General features: G+C 41.3%; 2 protein-coding genes across 8 annotated transcripts in view; one reads left to right on the top strand and one right to left on the bottom strand.

Annotated features, from left to right (window-relative positions):
• Positions 1-108, bottom strand: part of MYPN (myopalladin) — a 64,798-nt gene extending 64,690 nt beyond the window's left edge. The window contains exon 1 of one of the 2 annotated variants that reach the window (XM_030452863.1): positions 22-108. The gene's annotated coding sequence lies outside the window, so the exon portion shown is untranslated. The remainder of the gene's footprint in view (positions 1-21) is intronic. The other variant, XM_030452859.1, reaches the window with a different exon arrangement.
• A 4,084-nt stretch (positions 109-4,192) lies between these two features.
• HERC4 (HECT and RLD domain containing E3 ubiquitin protein ligase 4) overlaps positions 4,193-13,028 on the top strand; it is a 37,272-nt gene continuing 28,436 nt past the window's right edge. The window contains exons 1-5 of one of the 6 annotated variants that reach the window (XM_030453016.1): positions 4,193-4,578; positions 5,552-5,657; positions 7,026-7,317; positions 10,070-10,229; positions 11,564-11,640. In XM_030453016.1, coding sequence (XP_030308876.1) covers positions 7,092-7,317; positions 10,070-10,229; positions 11,564-11,640 — 463 coding nt within the window. In that variant the 5' untranslated portion in view covers positions 4,193-4,578; positions 5,552-5,657; positions 7,026-7,091. Of the gene's footprint in view, positions 4,579-4,624; positions 4,709-5,109; positions 5,291-5,551; positions 5,718-7,025; positions 7,318-10,069; positions 10,230-11,563; positions 11,641-13,028 lie in introns of those variants that run through there. The other 5 variants (XM_030453015.1, XM_030453022.1, XM_030453021.1 and 2 more) reach the window with 5 other exon arrangements.

The following is a 13,028-nucleotide window of genomic DNA, read 5'->3' as shown; positions in this document are numbered from 1 at the left end:
AAAGAAGCCAATAGTGCTCACCATGAAGCGTTGTGACCAGCCTGTGTGTGAGCCTCAGTTCTGGTCCGCTCCTCTGCCCCTTTGTTCTCCTCAGTGCAAGCTGCTACCTTTCCTCCTGCTCTTTACGAAATAGTAAGAAGGCTAATTTTAGGGTGCTTCATCATCCTGCCATGCAAAGACACAGTGTCATGTCAGAAACAGCAGCATGTGGCAGCACTTGGAGCTGCTCTTTTATAAGCTGAGGTTCAGCATGTTCTCAATTTGGTCTCCGCAGGGCAGAACTGGCTCAATTATTGATCTTGTATGCCTGTAGGATTGAGCCCTACAAACTGAAGATCAGTTTTGGTCTGACTGAAAGCCCAGCTTAATGACATGGGAACTGGTGTCTCAGCATCCAACACTTAAGACAGACCCCCCCAAAAGATTACATGGGAATTTCCTGGTGTTCAATTAGCACCTGGCCTGCTGATATAACAGAAAAATTCATGTGAGAGCATGAAACATTGCAATTGGACAAGAATGTGCCACATGTGGGAAGGAGCTGCACTCACAGCACTCTGTGTGGGATGTTAAAAAATGTTCAGCATCTTCATCCCCAACCTGCATGTGTATGGGCACTTGTGTGGCTTTTGTCATACTGTCAGGAAACTGGGGGGTCACTCCGAGTCCCAGCTGCAATTTCCATGGGCTTGGGAAAACTGGATCCATGCAGAAGTTTGTGAGCACAAGAGATCCATACCTAATGCAAAGGTCACCTTGTTTCCTTCATTGAAGTCTTCTTGTCCTTCATCCTTGTCCTTCACTGCTTTTTCATCTTCTCTACATCTATCATCTATGAATAGCATTCTTTTGGCTATTTCAGGTGTATTTTGTGGCCTGAGAGGGTGAGGGGAATGGGGTGTCACAGATGGTTGGTTTTGCTTTTCAAGGTATGACTCCTCAGATTATCCTTAAACAGTTCCCTGAATTAGCGTCTTGATCTAGACACAGAATTTGCAACATTGTAGATTTAGTGTTTATATAGTGATTTATCTTCACAAACAGATTTTTAAAATGTTAATTTTCTTTACAGTATCAACAACAGTTAATAAATAATAGAGCTTCCAGGTAAGCACACTTGCATTTGATCTAACCAGGATCAGTGAGTAGTGCTGGGCAGACACAGAACCAAAACATGCCCAGCTATAAAGTAGCAGAGCATAGAGAACATGTACTCTATGTATGGGAGTCCACACAGGCACTTTCACTAATTACTAACATCCAAATATTGATACTGTGGGGAACATAAGGGTAAAATGTAAAACTGAAATGGCATAAAAGGGTTTGACTGTTTATAAGGCTATTTGCATTCTAAAACCTTTTCTTTGTCTTAATCAAGACTATTCTACACAAAGGCTTCACAAAAAGGTTAGTAATTTCTCACAGCAAAATGCTGACATGTCTAATTTCATGTTATCAGCTGTTCTGGACCCCCATTTATATTTTCTGTAGTCTGTGACACAACAGAGTATTAAACAAAGGGCTTTGAAGTGAGAAATTGATGTTTATAAAGTATGTACTGACTGTTGCCAGGAGAAAATGGAGGCAGAGTGCAGAGTCCGCCTCTGTTAATAACTATACAGAAAGTTTTGTGGCATAACACTGTAGCCTTCAAAAACATGTTATCTTAACTGAAAGATGTTTTCCAGTAATAAAGCATAAATGTACTTAACACTGTATTTTCTTTTTCATTTTCTATTATCTGAATTGGTGATTAACTGGAGTACAATTCTAAAAACCACAGTTGTGCTGACAGCAATCACCAGGCCAAGCATTGCTATTTTAATAATGGTGGGGCAACTGAAAATAGTTTCCTGCTTGCTGTGACCATCAATAAGAAGGCTGCAATTGTAATAGGAAACCCTCTGTGCTTAGGCACATAGAAGGAATAAATCCCTTCCCTGAAGCTAACCAGATGTGTCTCTGCAAAATTCTGGGTTTTTTTTTTGTTTAAAGTTCTAGAACAGACATTGGGAATTCTGAGGTGCAAACATGCTCACCTGCAGCTCTTTTGACCACCTCTACTACAGAACCACATTTTGGGCAGATTTAATGCCAGTAGATGCAGAACTGGTTGTACTGAGTGGCAGGGACTCCAAGCAGTGATGTGGCATCAGAATAGGTGTTTCCTGCCCCCCACTCCCTGTGTGTCTTTTGCTCTGTGAAGCAAGAGGCTTTTCTCAAGGCAAGCAGGATGTGGCTTCTCTGGCACAGAACAGAGAATTTGCTAAGATAGATAGTAAGTGGAATGAAAATAGGGCTTGTATTTTATTTGAAGATATATATGTATATATATTTGAAGACACATTTGAGTTATTTAAGTTACATTAATCTGATTATTAGGACTAAAATAACTTTTTAAAATAAAATTGCTGTGCCTGTTAACACAATGAAGTTGAGATTTGTGCAACATTGTATGTTGTTTCATGGTTTCATTCTTATTTGATGCACTAGGTCAGTTGTACCAAAATACTTTTCGATGTAAAAATTGTACTGGGCATGTAATGTGCTCTCAAGTACATGGACATATCCCCACATACTGGTCAGAGGACACATTGCATAGTGGATGACTTTTAAATCTACTTCACAGTGCAATTTTTCAGTTAGTACTCTGATGGTCTCAAAAAAACCCCCCCAAAACACAACACAAACCAACCAACCAAACATGTTTGACACGCTGAAAAATGCTGCATCATTTAGCCTCTGTCAGCTATGCGGTAATCTCATTTTCTTCATGTATGAATTTAACATTTCTGGTTTGGATTTTTACTGATACATTTACAACCATAAAGCCTAAGAAGTCCTGTAGCATCTCACCTATTCAGATATACAAATATCTGAACCAATAACTGAACCAAGACATCCATTTGTTTGGGTTTTTTAAACTGCTTTCCATTATAGGGCAAAATGACACCAAACATAGCCCCCTTCTTACCCATGGTTTGCAAAATCATTTCCTCTGAAGTGTGCCTGGTCCTGGCCTTTTTTGCTTCATGACCTAATAATGGTGGATCACTGAACTCCTATAGAGAGGGGGCTATGCCAGGGAACCACATTTAGATTCCCAACACAGCCCACTCATATAATTTGCAATGGGTTTCCCCAAGCACTCTGTGAAATTCTAGGGAGAAAATAAAAATAAAAGGTAAAAGAATTGTCTAACATGTAAGTTTATCTTTAGTTGCTCCACTAGAGCTAAGTGTGGTACCAACGTGCCCAGCCTGTGCATGCTCTGCCCCTGAGAAACCCTTGTTCCCAGAATGCAGAATTCAGAAAACTGTTGATTTCTGCCGGAGGGACCCATCAGTGCCCAAACCTACCCCTGAAGGGCACACGTCAGGGAGTGTCACCAGTGCTGCCTCACGCTGCAGCAGCTCCACCTGGATCACTCTCAGGTAAGAAGTCCATCGAGTCAGAAGTTAGTGACAGGTAACTGAAGAACAGTTTGTTCCTGCTTCTTCTCCCTGGTGGATCCGGTTCCTTTCCATTCACCAATCTCATTCTTTTTGAGCTCTCCAGAGATTAGCAGAGGCTTCTACACATCTCCGTGATAAGGAGTAACAGGCAGACAGTTCTCTCATGCAGTCTGCGCGGAAGGAGAAGTATCCCGTCACTAAAACCCCTCTCAGCAAACAGAAGACGTGCCCCACAACATAACTTTATTTTTAATTCTCGATTTTTAAACAGTGATGCATTACAACCACGGTATGTTTCAAAATCGCTGTATTTCATTGTGCTTACTTGTTCCTAAGCCACAGTACCGTACAGCTGAAGTCACCACCCCAGAGCGAGCACTTGCGGTACCAGCACCCTCCCGCAACCAGTCCCGTCTTCCAGGCGCACCGGTAGGACGCAGGCGTCACCCCAGCGTTCGTCACTTCACCGTCATTGTCCTAAATCTATTTTCTGTTGTCAACGCTCTCGGCCGCTTCACAGCCCAGTGGCGGGAACCCAACCCACGCGGTCACTCGGACTGTAACCTCCCTCCGAGCCTTTGCAGGGGGCCAGGTGCCTGCCCCGCACCGGTCCCCGGGACCCGCCCAGCACGCAGCCCCTGAGGGCGCAGCCCCGCACCGCCTGCGGATCGGGCGGGACGTTCAACCGCCGCCCCGCCGCTGCCTCCCGCTGCTGAGGTGCGCGCTGACGTCACGCCGCGCCGCCGCTGCGTCACGGCCCCTGACCACGAGGTCGGGCGGCAAGCAGGCAAGGCAGGGAGGCGGGCGGGCAAGCGAGCAGGCGGTGGGGCAAGCAAGCGGCCAAGCGGGGAGGCGAGCAGGCAGGCAAGCACGGAGGCAGCCAGGCAGGCAGTCGGACAGGCAAGCACGCAGACAGGCAGGCGGTGAGGCGCGCACGACACGGCCCCGCCCCGCTGATTCACGCCTGCGCAGAAGCGGGGCAGGGCCCTGTCACGGCTCCGTGTCGGGGCCGGTCACGCCCTCTCGGTGGCCGGTGGGTGCCTGCGGCGGACGGGGCGGGCTGGGCGCGGCTTCGCGGCCCCAGCGGAAGCGGAGCAGAGGGGAACGGAGAGCTTTGCCGCCGGTGAGTTGCTTCGGGCCGTGACGAGTTGCTGGACCTCTGCAGACCCGGGCTCCGCCGCCCTTCGGCCCCGCCGGTCGGACGGGAAAGCGTACGGGGCCGCGCTCGGTCCTCGGGCCCCACCGCCGGGCCGGTGGGTCGCGGCTGTGGCAGCGAGGTGGGGCGAGAGGCAGCGCCCGCGGCGCGGGGGTGGGGGGCCAGGTGCGGCGTGGCCGGTGGGCCAGGGCGTTTGGGACCGTTACGGGCGCCGCAACTTCGCAGCTGCGGGGCGCGCTGAGGGGTCCGGGCGCTTGGCACCTTCCCGTCGGAACGGGCGGAGGCCCCGCTCCCGCCTCCACCCCGCGCCCCTCCGCCGGAGCCGCCCCGGCCCCCAGCGTGGCGACGGGCGGGGAGTCGCGCAGCCCGTGCCGCAGGGTGGCTGCCTTCGGCGGTGTGGCGGTGTCCGGGGCGAAGGGGCGGCCGCAGCCGTGGTGCAGCCCCCGGGGGCGCCGGGCGCGGAGCCCGCGGGCGCTTTAAGAACGCGACAGGGCCGTGCCCAGGGAGGGTGCACAGCCCGCTCTCGCCCGCGGGAAGCGTCCAGAGTCTTCGTGTAGCACCGCTACTCGCTCTCTGCTGGTAGAAAATGGGCTGGGGTGGTTTCCCTCGCGTTCTCTATTCGGTGTCGGTATTAGGCTGCTTTTGACGTCACACGCAGTAGTATCCAGCAGCTGACAACGTGAGTTGGCTTTCCATGACTGCGAACTGGGATACAATACTGCTGCGATTTTGAGATCAAAGTACAAAACTTCTTTGGCTGCTGACTCTTAAAACAAAATAATAAAAAAAGAACAACTCCCCCACCTTCTGTGGAAATACAGATGTTTGGATAGAAAGGAGATCTTCTTGTCTTTGTGCCCCATTGGACATGGAGAGAAATCTTGACTGGGAATCTTGAAGCACTATATTCACACAGCTTTTCTAATTTCTTCTGTTGCAGGGTGAAGCTTGCTTTGCAGTCACCGCTACAAATGTGTGAAATTTGCTGTTGTGTAGCTATGTCTACAGTGAAGATGTCTTCGTTTTGATTTCCCCTTCTGAATGTGGTAGGATATAGCTAGTGATAGCTAGGGAAATATTTGATCATGCATCAACTCCTGAGATAGGTAAACAGAATGCAATGTATTTTAAGGTGTTTGGCTGTTCTGGTGTTTTTCAATTTTTTAATTTAAAAAAAAAATTTAAATGCTATCAGAAGAATAAGCATTTACTGCATTTTGATGTTTGCAGAGAAAAATACTCATGTTGTGCTGGCAAGAATTCTCCCCTTTAGTTTATGTAATTCACAGGTGCTAACTGATGGCTTTCTTCTCTGAGCAGTTTATGTTTAGGTAGTCTATACATGTTATAACCCTGCAGAATGCAGTTGTAATTCATGCGATTCTGCATTCTGTTGTTCATGCTGGCTTCCAGCTGAGGGTCACAGATGAAAATTTTTAGCAGTTTACAGTGTAGTGCATTGATTTCTTAATTGCTCTGAAAATATGGGAAAACTTACTGTCACAGAAACAAAATGCAAGTAATTGTGAAAACATTGTAGTTTTGTGTCCTTTCCAGATAGGTACAGAGTCTGTCAGCACAAGTACTTGTAATTGCAATTTAGGCATGAGGGATGGGGGTTTGCATGGGGGAGTTTGCATGTATATTACTCCTATTACTGCAGAGTAACTGAAGCTTTAGCCTGTGTTGATTGTAGTTCAAGACTGGGGACTTTAGTATTGTAAGTATTTTGTATTTAAATTGTAAATTCAGTTGACTCATAGTTGTTTAAATGTACTGATTGACAGAACATATTACTCTTCGTATTGCGTAACTGGATTGATCAGAGGTGACCATGTTTTTCCAAGCTATGAGTCAAGTGTTTTCAAGGATGATCTTGAGACCAGACAGTGCTTTCCAAAGTCATACAACTCTGGGTGTAAAGAGTACTGTACTGTTCCCTTAAAAAATCTTTGAGGTCATTTTCACTTGCTAGGATGGTTGTGACTGCCACTTGTATAGTTCTGTTTTAGGGATTAGAGAAGTTTTACAAAAAACATGTTTCTAAGTTTTTTGGAATAGATTATCAAACCAAAGATCTGCGTATCTTAAAAAGTTGTGTCTGAACACAACTGGGAGGGAAAGCATTTTATTGCAGAGTTAATGTAAATGCTATCCAAGAACATAAATTATGCTATTAAAGGTCAGTGTTGCAATATATTGGTATATAGAAAGTCAATTTGTGGATTACATTCTATTACATTCTATTACATTCTATTACATTCTATTACATTCTATTACATTCTATTACATTCTATTACATTCTATTACATTCTATTACATTCTATAGAGAAGATAACAAGAAGATAATATTAACATTAGTTTAACATTAGAAACAAAACTGCATTTGTGCATTTTCCTTTTTTTTTTAACAGCTACACAGAAGGGATATTCTAGAAAAGGGAAGTTGGAAGATCTCTGTGATCAAGAGAAACATAAACATGTTGTGCTGGGGAAATGCATCTTTTGGACAGCTTGGATTGGGTGGAATTGATGAAGAGATTGTTTTAGAACCCAGAAAAAGTGACTTTTTCTTAAATAAAAGGATCAGAGATGTAGGATGTGGACTGAGACACACTGTTTTTGTCCTGGATGATGGGACTGTTTATACATGTGGATGCAATGATCTAGGACAACTAGGGCATGAAAAGGCCAGGAAAAGACCCGGTAAGTTTAGAAGTAATGAATTGTGGAGTGTGTGTGTGGCTGAATATTTTTTTTTTATTATATTATACTACATCAAACCCAAGAGTGCCAGTGTCTGTGTATGTGCCGAATTGTGTGTCTAATAGTTCTTCCAAGAATGGGCATATTTTTAAATTGAAAAGCATTCCTTTGCCTGAATTGCCTCTTGTGACAGTTGGAGACAACCAGCTGTGAAACGTGGCTGTCCCCCCATATTTTTGTCTGCTATAAATCTCCACACAGCCACTATTTTTTTTTTTTTATTCCCACCATGAAATCACTTTACCTAAGGCCCTGGGAGACTCAGTTGCTGGTTTTAACCTCACGGAGAGGTGACCTGCTTCAATACATGGATTAGTATTGAACTGTATGCACTGGAATATGGTGGAAATGGGTATTTGGCATATCATAGTTGAGAAATATTCTTCGTGTTTTCAGCTGTCTAATATATGATGTGGAGAAGGTTTGCTTCTTCATCTGTGTTGATGAGGAAGCTATGTTCTTCATCTATTTATTTTAACAATTAAAAAAAAACTTCCGATAAAGGACTTTTCAGCATATGCAGTGTCATAGGAAGAGGATTTGGAAAAGCCCAAAGGATGCTATGTAAAACTTCTTTGGGCTTTTTTCTTCCTATCTATGTTATGTGTGTGTTCCTGCTGTCTGCTAGTGCAGTTCTGTATCAGAAGTGGGTAAACATCTTGCAGGGACTGCAGAGGAGTGTGCACATGGGCTCCCTTAGAGCTGTGCATGTGAGTCATAGCTGCGTGCCACTGACAGATATGGAACAGTGCTGCTGACAGGACTTGGGGCATAACATGAGCCAAGTGAAAAGGCTTACTAAGAGTTTATTCTAATCACTGCAATTTTACAAGTTACTTGTAAAAAAATTGGTACAAATGTTTCAGATGGAGTTAAGGCATTATGCAATGTTTTAGTAGTTTTCCTTTACTCAGAGTTCGGGATCTAGGGCCAAGTAAAGATTTGTGTAGTTGATCTGTAACTTTTTGAACTAATTTGGACTTATATTGGGAAACAGTAAACGGTTATTAAAAGTGATAAACTTTAATCCTATGCAAACATCTACTTCATAACATGGATACTCTGCTTGTCAAACATAGCCCAGATACTTGCTACCCACTTTGAAGATGATGCTGAATTGTCTTTTAAGTGTAAAAGTTACCAAAAAATCTGACTTGTAATTTTTGTAGGTTTTGTTTTATTTTTTTTTTAAACAGCCTTGTATGTGCTTTCATGTGTAATGGAAAAATACCTTTTTTTTTTGCTTACACAGCAGTCATGAGGATTTTAATGTCTTCCCTAATTTTTCATTCATCTAGAGGTTACTGGCAGTTCTGTTGGATGTTGTAATGTGAAGTCAGTGCATTGGGATAACTTGACTTGCACAGCCTATAGAAGCTTGGCATCTTTACAGATGGGTGAATGCTCTCTTTGAATGTATTCCTGCTAACTGAGGAGCATTTTGTCACTGCATGTCTTTGCCACCTTAGTGTCGCCACTGTCACTATTTACCTGTGACTTCCCTCTTTCTTCCCCGCAGAGCTTGCCATGGGGATTGGATGAATGTTTCCTAATTCATGTTAGGTACAGTCTATCTGGACAGTTCAGCAGCTGGTGAAGATAGTCTGGGCTGATCTGCCTGCAGCTGCCTGAACTGGAGAGCATTTACCTGATCTCTCCCACTGGCAGGCCTGTGGAGGCACTAATGGGCTGAGTTAGGGTGGTGGCCTCTTTAATCGGAATAGCTGTTAAATAAAATGAATTGCTGCTCTATGTGTGACTTTATTTTGAAAAGTGAGTGCCTGTTACTTTGCAGAAACTGTTGCCAATTGCTTTGAGATAGATTTAGGTTAGGCCGGGCTGCTTGTTACATTGGTGGTAATGCAAGCTTTTTCAGTGCTGTGCCATGCTTAGGCAGGAATAGAATTTATGGGTGTGAAAACTGGGCATTGTGTGTCTGAACAGGCTCTTGTTTAAGGGGACTGTTGAAAGTGATGGCCTTAGTGATAGTCCCTGATGATATTTTTCCACTTTACTGTTGCTGAAATGAAAATATTAGCCTTATGATCCCAAATCAAAAGCAAAAAGCAAACCTTCATATTTTCTAACATATCTAAAGGTATTGATGCAGACTACTGGAAAAAACTCGGACATTTTTGTGTTTGTTTTTCAGAGGTGTGGAGTGTATATCTAGAAACATTACTCTTTATAATCTGTTTCTACAGTACTTTGCATTATAAAGAGGACATTGTGTAGCTTGTTGCAAAATCAGTAGCTTTAGTCTTTAATTTGCCCTGCCTTGTTTTGCAGGCTTTTTTGTTAATAATGAATAGGTGAATTTAATTTGCTGTGGTGGAATGTTTTCCTCTTACATAATGTCTACACGTGTAGTCATTTGATAATAATCTGTTTGACCTTAATGTTAATTGAGTTTTTGCACTCATTTTCAGATGGCAAGATTAGAAGATACAGTTACGATTGAGCTGAGGTTTTCGTGCACTTCTGTATATTGTTTCAGATACAGTAGTTGTTTAATCACTTTGGGGTGTCAGATTTCATTTACATGTAGAGTAGCATGTTTATAATTTTAAATAAAGGGTGTGTTGGCTTCTGTGTTATTTCAGTTGATATTTTAATACTGAGTCTAAATGTCTTGAAAATACTGGCTTGTTAGTAAGGCTGTTTTTAAAAAAAATATTTTTTTCTTTCTTAGAGCATGTTGGTGCACTGGATGCCCAAAATATTGTAGCCGTATCATGTGGAGAAGCCCACACTCTTGCATTAAATGACAAGGGTCAAGTATATGCTTGGGGTCTGGCTACTGATGGACAGCTTGGCTTGCCAGGAACAGAGGAATGCATCAGAGTGCCCAGGTTAAAAATAATTACTACTTAATTTATTTGTAGTTTTAAAAATGTGCTTAAATCACATTGGTTAAACTGTTCTGCTGTTATAATTAAAACTACTCGTTGGAAAGTACATTTTAGCTATGATACTTGCTGTAAAAGGCTTCTTAAAGTCAGTTCATGTGAGAAGTGGAGAAGTGTGGGTTTGCTTGGTTTGTGAGTTTTGGGTTTTTTTGTTTGCTTGTTTTAATTCATGGTCATCTACTAAGATGGGGAGTTAATTTTGAAAAGCAGGATGGGTATTTGAAGAATGCAAGTGGGAACTGATAACTGGCATTTAAGAGAAGTAGAGGTAGAATGTTAAACTTTCAAACCCAGTAGTTAGAGTACATTTGAAGAAGGTATCGATTTGCTATCGAGTCTTTGTATGTCAGTTTTCACCCCAAGGTTAATTTACCTGTGATCAAATAATATGCCTTCTATATAGAAAAATGTAAGCTATTCAGAGTCACTTTCATGTTCTCAGAATGCTGTAAGCATTCCAGCTAGGTGAAGTCCACATTTTTACTGCTGAATCAGTTCATGGAAATCAGTAAACTCTGTAGCAGTAAGATTATACATTTGAAAGCTAGAGCTTTTCTTTTCTGATTTGCTTTTTTTCATAGGAAAACACACATGAAAGTAATGGCTTCCTGGAGCATTAGTAATTTATAAGTGTATATATATATATGTGTATATATATGAAGAATACCAATTACTAATATAAAGGTTATTTCTTGTTCTATAAAATTAAAAAATGCACAGGTCCTCCAGAAATTCAGATTTTTTTCTATGAAATGTCAAAAGCATGCTAGATCTAGTACACATTTCTATGTATTTGCAACTTCTTTATCATATTGTGCTATACTTGATAACACTGTAAACTGAAGGTTTGATTAGAGTTAATGTTGCTAGAGATGAAAAGTTGAGTGTTAAAATTTTAACAGATGTATTGTTCTGAAGAAGACTAAAACCTTTTTTTCTTTAGGAACCTAGAAAGTAGGAGTAATTTTATTTGTGCATATGGTAATCATTTTTTCCATTCAGCTGTGTGGTATCTTCTTCCTAGGACATGAACCTCCTTAAGTCCTCATTATGGTCTTTTACTGACTTTATTAATTTGAAAATAAGACTGAACTTGTCCTTGAAAAAAAGCAGTTTTGGCTTCAGACTTTACTGAATAGCTTCTAATTAACTTTAGGGTATTTAGATTTGCTTCATATATACTCAGTGAAAATGATTAAATATTTGTAAATAAGCCTTTGTTGAGATTTTATGTCATACCATGTCCTAGTAACTTGTCTTTCTGTTTACTCCATTAGAAATATTAAAAGCTTATCAGAGATCCAAATTGTTCAAGTTGCTTGTGGTTATTATCATTCACTAGCACTCTCAAAAGGTAAGCATGTAACCAGTGTTTTGTACTTTCTTGACATGTAATTGTAAAATTTTCAACATATGTTTTGTCTATTTTTAAAAAAATGATTTCTTAAAACGTTACCACTTAACACAGATGGGATTTCACGTTGGTAGGGGAAGTGTAATTTAATGGTGGAAGCTTGAATTTAAAAATAAGTACACAGACAAATGCTTGTTGTTCTGCTTTTTTTTCTTTTTTGCTTTTTATCAACTTGCTTTCAAATAATTTCCTTTTTAAATTATTTTTTCTGCCTCTCCCTTTTTTGGTTCCATGTCCTTTTCACCCTGCTAGCATGCTGTTTTGTTGCTAGACTGTTTTAACCTTTGAGTTATGGAGGCTTGGAAGTAACAGCTTTCTTCTCAGCTTTCTGATTACAAAGCCTCTGGGTTTTTTGGTGCTTTTAGAGTTAAAGTGTAATGTCACTTCTTAATCCCTCTGTTGAAAAATTTAAACTTCTGTCTTCAAAATTTTGCTGGGTCTGTGAGAACAGATTTAATTGACCTCACTTATATAATAATATTGCCTGTCTAGTTACTATAGCTATCCAGACATGAGTATGAATTTAATTTTACTGCCTTGTTTCCTCATGACAAAGGAGAGTTGTGGCCAAAAGTTCCATTTGGAAGAAGTTGAATAGGGTTCCTGCTGGATAGGGTTGATAGAAACTTAGAAAATGAAAACTAAGCTTCCAGAAAGATTGTAAAGTTTGACAGTGTTTCTCTTGGGTGCAATGCAGCAATCATAGTTATGGCCTTAAAAATAGACACACACAGGGAGGAAAATTGTCTGAACTTATTCAGATCAGGTATTTTGAGAGGAAACTTCTTAGTATTTTTAGATCTATACATAGGATATTGATGGGTAAGTTAGTTCACGAGATTACAAATGATTGGCTTGAGATTTCTTTGATGTTGGAAATACTGTTTGTATATAAGTGGTTGTTTAAGTGTTGTATATGATTGTTTTTGATTTGGTGGTGTTGTTGTTTAAATAAATAAAATCTGGGAGACCTGTACCCCAGGGGATGGATTTCATTGTTGTCCATTTTGATAAAACTGTAATAGGAAAGATGGAGGTAGGAGAGAAATAGAGAACATTACTGCTTAAAGGTAATGTTACTGTTTGAAACATACCACATCAGCAAAGGCAAAAGATATTTGTGATTAGGTATTGATCTATAGGATTGTAAAAACTTTGGCAAAATGTTGGTTGTCCATTAGAACATTTCTTTGGAGGTGATCTTACCATAAATAGCCCTCTGACTTGTAAATTTTCAAAATATTGTTACTTTTCTTTATAAGGCATCAAATGGCATTATAAACTTTGTTTTCATTGATCATTTAACTGATACAGTGTTTTAAAATTTT

The sequence above is a fragment of the Calypte anna genome, chromosome 6 (genome assembly GCF_003957555.1).
Source record: "Calypte anna isolate BGI_N300 chromosome 6, bCalAnn1_v1.p, whole genome shotgun sequence".
Lineage (NCBI taxonomy): Eukaryota > Metazoa > Chordata > Aves > Apodiformes > Trochilidae > Calypte > Calypte anna.
The sequence above is the reverse complement of the archived record's forward strand: the minus strand, read 5'-3'. Positions and strand labels throughout refer to the sequence as shown.